This window comes from Canis aureus, chromosome 22 (genome assembly GCF_053574225.1).
Source record: "Canis aureus isolate CA01 chromosome 22, VMU_Caureus_v.1.0, whole genome shotgun sequence".
Classification (NCBI taxonomy): Eukaryota; Metazoa; Chordata; class Mammalia; order Carnivora; family Canidae; genus Canis; species Canis aureus.
The window spans coordinates 21,355,665-21,371,558 of record NC_135632.1 but is presented as its reverse complement, the minus strand read 5'-3'; the positions used below and the strand labels follow the sequence as shown (position 1 = coordinate 21,371,558).

At 38.1% G+C, this 15,894-nt stretch overlaps 1 protein-coding gene across 10 annotated transcripts in view; it reads left to right on the top strand.

Annotated features, from left to right (window-relative positions):
* Positions 1-15,894, top strand: part of CEP63 (centrosomal protein 63) — a 63,632-nt gene that overhangs the window by 40,585 nt on the left and 7,153 nt on the right. For 5 of the 10 annotated variants that reach the window (XM_077865068.1, XM_077865064.1, XM_077865063.1 and 2 more), the window contains exons 10-15: positions 2,303-2,417; positions 3,478-3,675; positions 5,988-6,074; positions 10,402-10,607; positions 11,409-11,688; positions 13,804-14,186. In XM_077865068.1, coding sequence (XP_077721194.1) covers positions 2,303-2,417; positions 3,478-3,675; positions 5,988-6,074; positions 10,402-10,607; positions 11,409-11,688; positions 13,804-13,962 — 1,045 coding nt within the window. In that variant the 3' untranslated portion in view covers positions 13,963-14,186. Of the gene's footprint in view, positions 1-2,302; positions 2,418-3,477; positions 3,676-5,987; positions 6,075-10,401; positions 10,608-11,408; positions 11,689-13,803; positions 14,187-15,894 lie in introns of those variants that run through there. The other 5 variants (XR_013361243.1, XR_013361242.1, XM_077865069.1 and 2 more) reach the window with 4 other exon arrangements.

Below are 15,894 nucleotides of genomic sequence, written 5' to 3'. Positions count from 1 at the left end.
GGGTCATGAGATTGAGCCCTGAGTCAGGTTCTACATTCAGTGGAGAGTCTGCCTGTCCCTCTCCCTCTGCCCCTCTCCCCACTTGTGCACACTCACTCTGTCTCTTAAATAAATAAATAAAATCTTTGAAAAAAATAATCTTAGTAAAAAAATAAGTTTTTTTTTTTTTCTCTAGCATCCACAGATAAAACAGAAGCAATGAAAGGAGGGCTTCCTAATTTTTCTACCACCAAATCTACCAGTCTATCTGCATCTGTGCCCATAGTCTGTTAGAGTGGATGAGTTGATGATGGATGACATGTCTCTTCCCCTAAGACTTCACTCACGTCCTTTTGCACAGTTTTTTATTTTCTTTTTACATCATCAAGTTCTGCCTCACTGCTAAATCATTCCTACTGATATAAAGTAAGCTTTAATATTTCCCATATTGCAAAAAAATCGAAACCATCCTTGAATCCTATATCCCTATCAAATTATTTCCATATTTCTCTGCTCTCCTTCAAAATCAGATTCTTCAAAAGAGTTGTCTATACTGACTATATTAATTTTAATTTTACATTTTCCTGTGTAGAACATCTTCAGTTAGGCTCTGCCCTCTACCAGCCACCTCACTGGAGCTGCTCTCAGCAAAGCCATACCTGGCACATGGTGCTCCTTACTTCCATCCCAAAGTGCTGTCAATTATTTCCTTGGCTGCCGTTTGAATCCACATCTCTGCTATAGCATGCCCAGCTCACTTGCTTCGTCATCATACTTGTAAACTTCTGTTTTGTTTGTCATACCTCTAAACTTTGTGACTGGGAAGAGGTTGATATTTTGTTTTAAATGCGAATTGTGCTCATTTGTATACTAACATTTTCTATATGTAAAAGGTTTAAAAATATATGAATTATTAGCTTTTAGACAACAAAAATATTGCCATTTTACCCTTTCAAGTTTATCTTTAGGTGATACTTTTTTTTACTTTTTATTTCTGTTTTTGGAAATCATCAGATATTTTCTTTACATATTAAATACTATGCACACACATAGTTTTTGCTTTATTTGTTCTGTACCTTAGAATACTTAAGATATTCTTGGTTATCGTTATTGAGGTGGATATATGCACTTTATATTGAATAAAATAAAGTTTATTATTCTTTCTTTTGAGAGAGAGAGAGCATGAGCAAGGGAAGGTGGGATATGGAGGGCAGAAGGAGAAGGAGAATCTTAAGCAGGGTCCACCATGCTCAGCACCAGCCCGATGTGGGGCTTGATGTCACAGCCCTGAGATCATGACCTGAGCTGAAATTAGTCTTGATTAACTGACTGAGCCACCCAGGTGCCCCCAAAGCTTATTATTCTTTTTGACATTAAAACTAAAATTTACATTTTCTATCCTAGATTTTCCATTGATTGACTTTTTAGTATTTTACATGTAGGTGTGTTGTACTGTGCTCCTATCAGGCTTTAAAGACCTACCTCTTACTTTTGACTTGAAGTATGATCTTAGACCCTGAGTCTCTTTAAGTCCCAATTTTCCCATCTGTAGCCAGGACAAGAGGATCTATGATTCTTCTTCTTGCTCTACCTCAGTGTTTGACACACTAATGTACTAAGTACTAAGTACTAGTACTAATGTACTAAGTACCAAATAAGTGGGCATTCTAGGATATTTAGAAATAGGTAAAATTGAAATACATGGAGACAAACACCAGTGTCAGTAATAAACAATGTCTTTAAAAATATTTTTCTATCAAAAGGCAAATAGGAAAAGGAGTCCATTTTAGGCAGTTTATTTGTGTTGTTTAGTTTGAACAAAATATTCCCTACGAAAGGCGCAAAAGGATTTTATTAGCAGAAATGAGTGGTGAGAAAAGAGAGTTATGGTGTCTCTAAGGGTTCTCATATCTCATGAGGGATTGATTCTTAAGAAAGGGTGACAAGTTGGAAGCTGCATGTAGGGTAGAATTGTAATTAAGTATGGTGGAGATTAAAATTACGATAGTAACTACTGTACAATTTGAGAGAGAAAAGTAGTGAAGTTACTGTAATCTTTAGAATTTAAGAATTCTAAATTAAATTTTAAGCAGAGGGAAAAATATTAGGTAAACATAGAAATCAAAAGTATCTCCAGAAGTTTGAATTGGATTTAGTTGCCTCTGGTGATGATGAGGAAATTAGAAATCAGTTTTAATTTGGGGTGGGAGGTGATATTTAAGATGATTCTTGGACATCAAAAAGCTAAGTTAGACAATTGAGTCTGTGGGTTTTTAGGATTTTTGTTTTAAGTTTTGTGATCATATTTATGTCATACATACAGCTTGGAGTCTGTGAGTGCAACATGTAAACAACTGAGCCAAGAACTAATGGAAAAATATGAAGAATTGAAGAAGATGGAACTACATAACAATGAATACAGGGCAGAGATTAAGAAGGTAAAAATATGCCTGCCTGCAATTGCCAAGTTGTATGTATTTAAGGACTGGGCTATGAGTTGAGAGGTTATGGGAGTATATTTAATGAGAGGAAAATGTGGTCCAAAGAGCCACCTGATATTCAGGAGTAGACATGTACCTGGAATTGCTTAGGGAGTCTTTGTCATCCTCAGAGATGCCATATAAATGTTTTCAAGATAATTGAAGCCTATCCTCTTTGAACTCTAAGCTTTATTTTAAACATGTTTTGATGAAAAACTTTCTAGACGATTTAAACTTCTGCTTTCAAAAAGATATTGTAGGGATCCCTGGTGGTTCAGTGGTTTGGTGCCTGCCTTCAGCCCAGGGCATGATCCTGTAGTCCCGGGATCGAGTCCCACATGGGGCTTCCTGTATGGAGCCTGCTTCTCCCTCTGCCTGTGTTTCTGCCTCTCTCTCTCTGTGTCCCTCATGAATAAATAAATAAAATCTTTAAAAAAAAAAGATATTGTATGAACTAGCATTTATTTTTGCTTACTGACTGGAAGTGGTTATGGGTATGTATTCTGTGCTATGGTATAGTTAATATCTGCACTGGCTATTGAGGTATGCAGAGCTGTTTGTGTCTACATTAATGGGCCCTGGCTGCTGTGTTTGACTCATAATTTTTATTACTTACTCGAGATTACTTCTAGCTTCTTTCTTCCTCTTGCCTTTCTGTTGTCTTCTGTGGACAAGGAAGCCATAAAACAAAATTTTTAGCTTTGCAACGTAAAAAAAGAATGAAGGTCACAAATGCTGTCCTCTAAGTAATGTGTGCATGGACTTTTGACACAGGTTCTCAGCATTTGAATATCCCATCTCTCCATTTTGAGATTAATAAATTATTAATAATATAGCCATCTGATTTTCAGTGTAGACATACAATTTGGTAAATTGCTAATTTCCTGCAGACTTAATCAAGGGAAAAATTCATGTCTTGGGGGTAAGGTAAAAATTACCTTACTATTTTAACTGTTAACATATTTATCTATCATGCTTTCTCTTTGTTTTTTATGCTTTCCTTTCTGTTTCTTTGTAGTTGAAAGAACAGATTTTACAGGCTGAACAAAGTTACAGTTCTGCATTAGAAGGAATGAAGATGGAAATCTCACAGCTAACTCGGGAATTACACCAGCGAGACATCACTATTGCTTCCACCAAAAGCTCATCCTCTGACATGGAAAAGCGACTCAAAGCAGAAATACAAAAGGCAGAAGAAAAAGCTGTAGAACATAAGGTGAAGCTTGAACAAAAACTCTCTTCATTTGAAGTGTTTTTGAAGATTGAATTTAGTACAGATATAATTTTCATAGTATTTAATTCAGCAAATTTTTATAAGACTCCTGCTTTGGGCTGGGGTGTGCTGGTTAACATTCTGTGAGGATTGGTGGGGAGGTGAGAATGGGTACAGAGTAGAGAGGCTGTGTCTATCGTGCATGCTGAGAGTGTGACGTGTTCGCTGGGACAGGCTAGAGTACACACGGGGTGAGTGCAGCAAGGGATGGGACTAGAAAGCAGGGACTGGCTCTTGAAGGGCCTTGCCAGCATGTGAAGGGCTTAGTGTTCTCTTAAGGCCAGTGGAGAACAGCTGTGAACAAGCATCAAGGGTCTCTGTGGTTGTGCTATGGAGAGTGCACAGGAGACAGACCACTTGGATACTCTTATAGCAGTAAGATGGTGGTCTGAGCGGTGGGCAGGGGAGGTGGAGGAAAATGCTGGAATTCTGAGTTATCTGGCTGGTAAAATTGAGTGGGCTTTGCATTTGATTGGACAGGGAGAGCGAGTTAGACAGGGAAAAGTGTCACTCTGGATTGCAACATGGGCAGCTGAGTGGAGAGTGATACTCTTTAGTGAAATAGAGAAAAGATAGGGAGCAGGTTAGGGCAGATACTGAATTTGTATGTAAGTTATACAAAATAGAGAAGCTGGTGGAAGGGACGCTGGTTTCAGATTAAAGTTGGATGTTTGTGGGGAAATAACTAATAGTCAATTCCACAGAAGACCTGGAGTTCAGGATTGAAATCTGGGCGAGACATTTGGCTGTGGGCATCTCTGTGTGGAGTTGGCATTTGAAACACCCTGAGAGACTTAGAAATTGTGGTGAGAAAGCATAGAGATGAAGACAGAGATTGAACCACACTTAGGAAACTGCCTTTATGGGAAAAAGGTGTTGGAATAGAGCTAAAGAAAAAAAAATAGCAATAAAGAAGGAAACTAGATTGTTTTCATAAAGGAAGCAGAAAACCAAGGAAGGGCAGGAGTCTTTTAAGGCAGACAAGCTGAGGAGAATGGGGACAGAGAGTAAGTTATAGGCACATCTCCGTTTTTTCTACTTTGCTTTACTGAACATTGCAGATGTCACCTTTTTCACAAATTGAAGGTTTGTGGCTACCCTGTGATGAGCAAGTCAGTCAGCACGATTTTTCCAACATGAAGTGTTTTCTCACTTCATGTCTCTGAAATCACATTTGGGTAATTCTTGGAATATATTAAACATTTTCATTATTTTTATATTTATCTGATAATCTGTGATCGTAATTATAACTCACTGAAAGCTCAGGTGATGGTTAGCATTTTTTAGCAAAAAAGTGTTTTTAAATTAAAGTGCATATTTTTTTAGACTTAATGCTCTTGCACACATAATAGAGTACAGTATAGCATAAACATAACTTTGTATGCACTGGAAAACCAAAATATTCATTTGACTCATTTTATTGTGATATTTGTGTTATTGTGGTGCTCTGGGACTGAATCCACAACATCTCGGAGGTATGTCTATATTCTGTTGTGAAAGGAGTATAGTCCATATGATGTTAGAGGTAGAAGCCACATGAGAGTAAACAACACTGGAGAGTGGGAGAGATTGACCAGTGAACTCATTCATCATAATCTTTTTTTTTTTTTTTTTTTGGTAAAGATTTATTTATTTTCTCTCAAATAAATAAAGAGAGCAGGAGGGGCAGAGGGAGAGGGAGAGAATCTCAGGCAGACTTCTCACTGAGTGCAGAGCCCTTATGTGGTGCTCAATCTCAGGACCCCGAGATCAAGACCTCAGCTGCAATCAAGTCAGCCGCTTAACTGCCTGAGCCATCCAGGTGCCCTGAACTCATTCATCTCCTTAGAATATTTTTAAATACATTGTATTAATTCATCTTTTTAAAAAATCTTTATTTCTTTAGCTTTTAATTTTTTTTTTTTTTTTTTTTTTTTTTTTGTGAGAGAGAGTATGCATGAGTGGGGGAGAGAGGTACAGAGAGAGAAGGAGATTCCCTCTGGGATCAACTTGGGGCTCAATCCCAGGACCTTAACTGACTGAGCCTCCTAGACATCCCTAAAAAATCTTTTTAGAAAGGTATTTATATATAAATATATATTTATTGATATATTAATTTACATATAATATATAACATATAACTTACATATATAAATATTCTTCATATATTTATATGAATGAAAAATGCATCTTTACCTGATGAAAATTATATATAGAAAAATTTTATAGATGCATTTGATTTATGTGTTCATTTTTTTCTGTTTTCCCCTTCTCAGGAGATTTTGGATCAGATGGAGTCACTCAAATTAGAAAATCGTCATCTTTCTGAAATGGTGATGAAATTGGAATTAGGTTTACATGAGGTACGTAATAGAAACTTCAGTGTTTCTGTTATCCAAGCCTTTTAAAGGAATCACTTTGTAAATATTGCTGTTGTAAAGAGAGTTAAGATCAAATTACAGAATGAACCTTGTGCAGAAACTTGCTCAATAAAATAGTCAAGACAATGTTGTCAAGACAATGATGGCAGTAAGCAAAATATCACTCTCCACTTCAGCAATTGGAAGATTTTTTAATGTTATGTATATGACAAAATACATGTGTAGTCTGTGTTCTTACTAGGCAACATGTATACAAAGTGCTTAATGTAGTGCCTGGCATTTGTTAATACACAATAAATGTTAGATGCTATTATTATTATTGTTATAATTACTATGTTTATAAATATCTTTTTCTTATAAAATATATCTTTTCCATAATTTGGTTTTAGTTATATTTATATAGGATATAGTTAGTTTAGTCAAATATTATAGAATCTTTTATGTTCAAAATATTTTAATAGACAATATAACAGACACAAGGATGAATAAGATAGGATTCTTGCCTTTCTAATAGGATAAGAAGTGTGTGCTAGCTCCTGTGAAACAAGGAGAACATGCTTAGTTAACAGTGAGTTCATTAACTGTACATGGATGTCCTTTGAGCTATTTTGTTATAAAATTCTTATAATTTGCAAAATGACCCATCAATTCTGACCTATGTCTTTTTGGTGTTGTTCAAAAGCCCTAAGATTGTAGAAATTCTTTCTTTATGCATTTCCAGAGACTGTGTGTGTGCCTCCAGAGAGGTTTGGTTATACAGCGCCCCTATTTGCTACTAAGTAGTTTTAATTTCACAATCATGGACTAGGGAGGCTGGGCTGGGAGAAAGTGCAAAACACTAAATGAATACTTTATTTCAAGTAAAAGAAAACATTGAGGACTCTCTGAGAAACAAAGGGTTGTGGAAGGGGAGGTTGATGGGGGGATGGGGTAACTGGATGAAGGGCAATGAGCCAGGGTACTTGATGGGATGAGCACTGGGTATTAGGCTATATGTTGGCAAATTGAATTGAATTTATTTTATTTTTTTTTAAGATTTTATTTATTTATTCATGACAGACAGAGAGAGAGAGAGAGAGAGAGAGAGAGAGGCAAAGACACAGGCAGAGGGAGAAGCAGGCTCCATGCAGGGAGCCTGATGTGGGACTCGATCCTGGGCGGCGCCCAGGCTGAAGGTGGCACCAAACCGCTGGGCCATTGAGGCTGCCCAGCAAATTGTATTCAAATAAAAAAATATAAAATAAAAATATTGAGGACTATTTTTATAATTTTTTGGAACAGTAAGATTTGCTTACCATCATGAAGCCATAAAGAATTTTATAATATAAACAATTTTACAACATAAAAATATAAAATTTGTGGGTGGCAAAAGATCCCATAAAAAAGACTAATAGACTGGGGAAACAATCTACAAATAGAAGTTAATATAAAATATTAATATAAAGATTTCCTGGAAAGATAATAAAAGATTGGAATCCAGTAGAAAAATAGACAAAATAGATAATGCATAGAAGTGATGCAAAATTAAATAAACGAGAAAAGCTTTTTAGCCTCCCTAATAATCAAAACTAAATAAATACTTCTTAGCTAACTGGCTTGACAATGATTTTTTTAAATGTTTTATTTATTTATTTATTCATAAGAGACAGAGAGAGAGAGACAGAGAGAGAGAGAGACAGAGAGAGAGACAGAGAGAGAGACAGAGAGAGAAGCAGGCTCCATCAGGAAGCCCAACGTGGGTCTCGATCCCGGGTCTCCGGGATCACGCCCTGGGATGAAGGCGGTGCTAAACCGCTGAGCCACCCAGGCTGCCCCTTGACAATGGTTTTTAAAAATGAATATAGCCAGTATTGGCAGGGATATAGGGCAACAGGCTCTCATGCTCTGTTAATGAGAAAGTGAATTGATACAGCCTTTCTAGAGGATAATTTAGCAATATCCATAAACTTGTAAATATATATAGCCTATAAACTCCTGGGTCATGTGCATTTCTGATTTTGATAGTCATTGCCTAATAGTTCTCCAGAAAGGTCATATCAGTCTGCATTCCCAAAGAACCCATCCTGTAGCAGCAAATGTGTGGAAATGGTCATTCTGGTGTTATTTGTAATGTACAAAATTTTGAAATAAACTAAATGTTAGCCTCTAAGGGGGATGGGTAATCTGTGGCTATACTATGAAATATTATGTCGTCATTTAAGGTGGAAGATGAAAATATGTATCTAATCTTGCTCCTTCCCAAATCCCTCTAACATGAAAGGATTTTTTTAAGTGCAAACCCACAAGGGATGGGAAAGAGAGGAGGGGAAATAGCAGCTAAACCCTTTGTAAGGGGGAAGTTGGAGAGAGGGAGGAAAGAAGGAAGGAAGACTTTTATTTGCTCCGATAAAGCCAGTATAAAGCTAGTAGTGGAAAAAGCCAAGAACCAATCTGATTTTTACTACAGAATCTTCAAAAGGCTCAGGATTCGGCAATACCTGATTGAGAGAATCTTATGTAATGATTACCCCTTCATATTTAAGTTAGGAACTCTCAGGAGTGCGTGCTTAAACCAGACGAGGACCAGAGATTCTGTTGAGCTTTGATTTCTCCTCAAACTCTCATCTAACAGTTATAGTCCTGTTCTTTCTTCACATAGCCCAGCATTTGCTTGGCACCCAGTTTTTATATTACCTCTGACATTAATTTTTCTGTAATTGTTGTTAATAAAATAATAAATTTGAGAAAACTTTAAAAGATGCCTGGCAAAGGCAAAGCAGTATCTTTTATTTTTTATTTTTATTTTTATTTTTTTTTAGTATCTTTTAAAATATATATATATATTTAATGATCTCAAATATCAGACTCTGGCTGATCAAAATCCTGTCAAGCAGTTTAAACCTCCTCTGGTTTTGAAGTTACACCTAGTGGGAATATACTGTAGGTATTGAGAATAATTTTTAGAAAGATCCGCCTTGCATTTTACCACCTAGGAAGGTAGAATTACTTTCACAAATGAATGTTTGGATTAGATAACCATTTTAATGAAATTATCTAATTAGCTTAATAATCAAAGCAGTAGCTCTGATAAAATTCTTTTCCTCCTTTAAAAAAATCGACCATAGTTTGTAATTTAACTTCTATGTCCTGCCATATTTTTTTTTTTTTTTTTTAGATTTTAACTGGCATTGACAGCTTATTGAAAAATTTTGTAACTTATTGTCACTGCTGGTACTCAGGTAGTTGAAGGCTGCATTTTATTTTATTTTATTTTATTTTATTTTATTTTATTTTTATTTATTTATTTTTTTAAGGCTGCATTTTAAAGTTTATGTTTTAATTCTGTTGGTAAGCCACTTTTGAACAGCTTACTTTGAGAAAATCTTTACAGAAGAGACCAAGCTAAAAATCATATTAAATTCCAAAGAAAATTACTAATTTTTTCAGAATGTTAATGAAATATTTTGTCATTAGAAAAAAACAGGGGGATCCCTGGGTGGCTCAGTGGTTTAGTGCCTTCCTTTGGCCGGGGGCGTGGTCCTGGAGACTTGGGATCAAGTCCTGCCTTGGGCTCCCTGCTTGGAACCTGCTTCTGCCTCTGCCTGTGTCTCTGCCTCTCTCTCTTTCTCTCTGTCACTCAGGAATAAATAAAATCTTAAAAAAAAACAAAAAACAAAACATGGTCCAGACCATCGTTTTTTCAGGTATAGTTACCAGGAAACACCTAGAATTGAAAAGCAATAAAATTAATGATCACAGAACCCAGACCAGATCACAGTAGGAATTCTACTGTTTTACCATGTATTTCACGTTGATTTCACATACTAGAATAGGTACTGATATTATGTAAAAGTCCTTAAGACCAGAAAGTACTAATTTAAAAGTTATCCTTGCCAGCTGGAATTCCTTTTCAGAACCTTTTGTTCACATGTCTTTCTTTGACATGTGAATTTTCTTTTTCTTTTTCTTTCAATTTTCTTTCAATTTTCTTCCATAGATACTCTGGAAGAACCCATGACTGCTATTTTCTTTCTTTTTTCTCTTTCTGATTCTCACTTACAGCTTTCCTCCATCTGAGCTCCAGCCTTCCTCTAGCTCCTCAGATATTCCCTGACACATCAGGGAAGCTCACTGTACTCCTAATTTTCCAAAAGTGTTGTAAGAGACACTTTTTTTCTCATAGGAGGGCAAACACAAATATTTACTTTTTCCAAAGTAAAGCCATAGATGAAATAGATACAACTAAAAAGAAAAAAAAAAAAGTAATTTCCCACCAGTGGTATCACAGATCCAGGTATTCTTATTTAACTCTGGTATTCTTTTTTATTAGGCAAAAGAGATTTCACTAGCAGACCTCCAGGAGAATTATATTGAGGCATTAAATAAATTAGTGTCTGAAAATCAACAACTTCAGAAAGATTTGATGGATACTAAATCTAAGCTGGAGATTTCTACTCATATATGCAAAAAAAACCATGACAGGATCTTTAAACCAACACACAACAGAGCACCTGAGTTCAAGAATACAGAGTTCAAGTAAAATTTCTTCACGGTTTACTTAAAATGTGTACCATTATAATTCTCATTTCTTTGAGAATAATTTCAGACTTCCAGAAATTAAGTCTTCCTCAAATGACTTTATGTTTGACTCTGAAGTACAGGATATACAAGTAAAGCTACTGTGAGGTTAATGAATGGCGGGGGGTTGTATAGCAGTTTTTTCAAGTTTTAGTTTCACACACTCTAGACATATGTATAAACAATGTCCTTGCTTCCCCAAGCCTTTCCATGCTGCCTCCCACCTCTCTAACCCCACCAGTACCATGAGAAGTAGAAATTAGCTTTTCATATTAAGAAAACTTCCTTTGTATTTTTGGTCAATTAATTATAAGCTATTACCATAGGAAGCCAGCATTCCATGGAAATCCACCTGGCTTCCGCTCTTATTATATGGCTCCTATGTTTTCCTACTTACCAAAGCCTCTGCTGACACCTCACCTCCACCGCCACCTCAACCCCAGAGGACGTTAGGCGCCCTTCTGTATGCACAGTACTTCCCTCTGGCCTAGCACCAAACACACTAGGTTACTCTGGCAGCTTGTCTTCCTTGCTCTATTGTACTCCTTTGAGGGCCGGGGCCTGGCAGTGGGGATTAGATATTGGGCCTGAATGGATGGAAAGAACATGTGGTCTAAGTGGGCTGCTCACTTTGTAAATTACAGCCTTACTGGTTAGCCTGTTCCTTTATTTTTAAGCGAACTTCCTGCAACAGTTCTATGTTAAAAGAGAAAAGTTACTACAATTTATATTTGTTTTGTTTTCTAATCTGCTATCCAGGCCAACCCATGGCCCGTACAGACATGATGGAGTAAAGACTGAGCACTACAAAACAGGTCTTCATTCTCCGAGACGACAAGCGTTGGATAGTATAGAGCCCATGTCCAGGGTCCTCAGCCCCCTGAGTTCTCAGATCACCCCTTACAGTTCCATCGTCTCTTTGCCTTCTAACTTTCTGTGTAAAACTAACTCTTTGCCTTCAGTGCTAGATACAAACGAAGCCAATTATTCTGACACTATCTCTGAGAGTATAAATGATGAAGAAGAGTTTATATCTTCGGTATGGAAACTTTCTGATCTTACTAGTTTATTAAGTCTGTTTAGTTTGGTTTTATTTTTTATTTGAAGGGAAAGGGAGGGTGATGGGGTGTGTTTGTTTCTTACTAGTTCTCTATCTTAAGTACTCCATGTTATTCTCATGTATGTATGTCTTATGATTTTGCTTGTCAAGACACATTGAGCCATGATTACTTTTCAAAATTCATTTTAGTTCCGAAAATTAATAGCTATTCCTTTATTTTTAACCCTAATTTGGAAATTCCTTTCCTTTTTCAGAGAGGGTTGATTTTATATTGGAATGGTTGGTTCAAGGAATATTTCTGGATGCCAAGATAGTACTGAGGTGTAGACAGTGAAGAAGGAAGGAACTGTGGGAAAGGGACATAGAGGGTGGGTGGAGGCAGAGGAAGGAACTGCATTTGACGTGTCCAGAACATGGATTCGGAACCACACAGTAGACACGGCGCTGGCCCCATGTTCCTGCACCTGCTATGCAGACTTGAAGCACTTGCCTCTAGCCATTCATTGCCTCACCAGTTAATGGTCCCACACCTGTGAAAGTTCAGTATTTTTGACTTTTTAATGTACTGACAAGTCCACGGAAAGGTTTTCTTTTGTTTTTAAAATAAGTCTCCACTTCACTTACATGTGATTCAGAGATTCAAAAACTTTCTGAAAACTTCCTTCCTATGTTTAGCAGCAAAACTTATTTGGCATGAAAACCTGCCCTGAACTGAACCAATGTCATAATATGCATAGACTTTATTTAATCCCCTCTAGCATTTTCCTTCAGAAATATCAGTATGTTTGATTATGGGACATTACCTCAGATTCCACTAAGGGAATATAGTTGATCTTTGTCAGTTATGGGTTCTGGTTTTGTGAATTGCCTACTCGCTAAGCTATTTGTAACCCCCTGTCAGTACTATAGGGACTCCTATAGTCACTTGTGGTCATGTGCAGAGCTGGGAAAAATTTGAATCCCCAGGCTTGCACATTCCCCGCTGAGGTTGGCCAAGGTGCCTCCAGTCCAGCTGTCACACAGAGGTGACCAGAGGGGGAGGAGTTGGGGACATTGCAGTGTAGTGCCAGGAGTGTGAGCTCTGGCGCCTGCTGAACAGGGTTGGAATCCCAACTCTGGCACCTGTTAGTGGAATGGCCTTAGGCAAGTCACTTCACACTTCTGAACCTCGTTTTCTTTTCTGTAAAATAAAGAAAATGGAGCCTACCAGGATGAGTTGTTTTTAGGATGATAGTCTGTGCATGTGTGTGTGCGTATGTGTGTGTGTGTGTGTTTCCCCAAGGAGCAGTAATTCGTTATTCACTAACTCAGTGTTTGAAGTGACTCTAGAAATAACTACTGCAAGTGAGGAGGGACTGTGTGTGGTGCATGTCCTATATTACCTTTCTGAGGTCTGGTTTCTGAAATACCATGGTGGCCCCTGGAGTTTCAGATGAGGGATTATGGATTGAGGTTTTTGAAGGAGAGAAAGTATTGATTTCACAGTAGATTTGTTCTGCTTTAAAATCAAAGTAACATATTCAGAGTTTAAAAGTGAATTTTAAATAACAGACCTTGAGTATACTCTCTTCTGGGGTATTAAAGGCTCTTAAAGGCTATTTATATACTTCATACAAAGTCTAAACAGAGATATTCTTCAGACCCATAACTAATATGTTTATATGATACTTTACATCTATATAATTTAGGTCAGCAAGGAAGAGGTCTGTGATAATTTTTATGGAACAACTTCTTTTTTTCCCTAAAGATTGTATTTATTTATTTTAAAGAGAGAGAGAGAATGAGCAGGAGGGAGGAGCAGAGGGAGAGGGAGAAGCAGACTCCCCGTTGAGCAGAGAGCGTGACTCAGGGCTTGATTCCAATACCCTGGGATCATAACCTTAGCTGAAGGCAGATGCTTAACTGTGCCTGAGCCATCCAGGCACCCTCTTTTTTTTTCTTTACTGTCTTACCATTAGGATAAAAACAAATTTCAGAAAAAAAGTATTTTTTAAAAAGTCACCTTTTAATATTTCTAGTTAGAAAATAGCATGAAATTGCATCTGAGAAGTATACTGCTCAGTTTACATATGTCAAAATTTGTTTCTCCTCTAGTGTCCCTTGCCTGTATCTCCTCTTGGTTCAATAGCTACCAGATTTTTGGAAGAGGAGGAGCTGAGGTCGCATCATATTCTAGAGCGCCTGGATGCCCATATTGAAGAACTTAAAAGAGAGAGTGAAAAGACAGTGAAACAGTTCACAACCCTCAAGTAACCTCTTTAAAAAATATCACAAATCTTGAAAGAAAAATGGAGTTGTTGTCACCCAAAGTAGTGTCTCTTCAAAATACAAATAGAAAAATTGCGAAGATAAGACAGCCTAACGCTGTTGTGAAGAAGTCTGAAGAACTGATACTTCTCTAAGTCATTGTCACTGCACTGGTTTGTTGGAAGAACTTTTCCCAGCAATAACCTGTAAGAATAAACCACTTTGCTTGACTTTTTTCCCCTCACATTAATATTTATTATAAAGTGATATTTTCTCTTGACTTAAATGTGAATAGCTATAGACTAAAGATTTTATGATACAAGTTGAAAATAAAGCAACTAAAGAGGCATGTGGTAGGGGTATGGATTTCAGAGTCAAACTGATCTAGACTGATGTCCTGGTGTTGCTGCTTACTAGCCAGTTGTGCTAGTAGCATGTACAAGGGCAAAATAGCTTGGACAGGAAGCTCTCTCTTACTCCGAACACAAGTATGAGAGAGAGGGAAAAGGAGAGGATGGGCTGGTTTGAGGTGTGGGGTGCCTATGGAATGTCAGATGGAAATGGTATCTGCATTACTGAGATGTTTAAAGGGCAGACAAAGATCTCAATGTGCAGAAGGTGTTTGAAACCATGGAGAGCTGATAAGATCCACCTGATAAAGTCTACCAAGGAGAGTGTTTAGGGAGAGAGCAGAATGCAGGGCCTGGGGTGCTGAAGGATGCCGGCATATGAGGATCACAGGAAATGGATCAGAAGAGTAGCTAGATCCCATACCTACATGCCCATGCCATTAGGAGGTCCTATCAGTTCGGCTTCCAAAATCTATCTCAGATGCAGCCACTTCTCTCCTCCAGTTCCACCACCCTGATCCAAACTAACTCAATCTCTCACCTCAATTCTGGCAGTAGCCTCCTACCTGGCATTACTTCTACTCATGACCCCCAGTAAATGAAACATTGTCACCTCTACCTCCCTCAAAACCCTTCAAAAGCTGCTTACTGCTCTCAGAATACCTCCAAACTGCTTTGCAGAGCCTACAGGGCCTGGGGTAACGGGGCCTGCCTGTGCCACCCACTGCATTGTCTTTCCTCCACTGTGCTCCAGGCACACCCGCCTTTCCGGTTCCAGTGTAGCCAGCTTCAGCCTGTTAGGATCGTTGTCCTTGTCATTTGCTTGGAATCCCTCTGTCTCACCTCACCCATGGTTGGGGTTTCTTGTGGTCAAGTGTGCACTCTAACATTCCATCTTCAGGAGACCTCTGACCTGGCTTCTTTCAGTTTCTGTAACTCACTGCCTTGAGTTATTCCCTCTATGGTACTGCCCACCCTGCAATCATTTTGTGCTTGATTTACATTTTTTGTTTTTTTTTTTTAAGATTTTATTTATTTATTTATTAGACACACACACACACACACACACACACACACACATAGAGAGAGAGAGAAAGAGAGAGCGGGGCAGAGACACAGGCAGACTCCAGGCGGGGAGCCTGACGTGGGACTCGATCCCAGGTCTCCAGGATTACGCCCTGGGCTGAAGATGGTGCTAAACCACTAAGCCACTGGGGCTGCCCCATTTTTTGTTTGTTTTATTTTGTTTTAAGTAGGTTCCATGCCCAGCGTGAGCCCAACATGAACCTTGAACTCATGACCCTGAGATCAAGACCTGAGCTGAGATCAAGAGTTGGATGCTTGACCTGACTGAGCCCCCCAAGGGCCCCTAGATTTACGTTTTTATTGTTTCTGCCCATGTGCTCCTTGAGGGAGCCTCTCTGGTTTATGGTGGGGTCCTTGTCACCCAGCACAAGCCCAGCACTATGCAAGCACTCAGAGTTTGAACCCATGGATAAATCTCTTTCCTCGGATGCACCACATTTTCCCTTTGTGCCTTGGTACATGCTGTTCCTTGGGTTGGCCTCCTCTTCCCACACTTTTACAT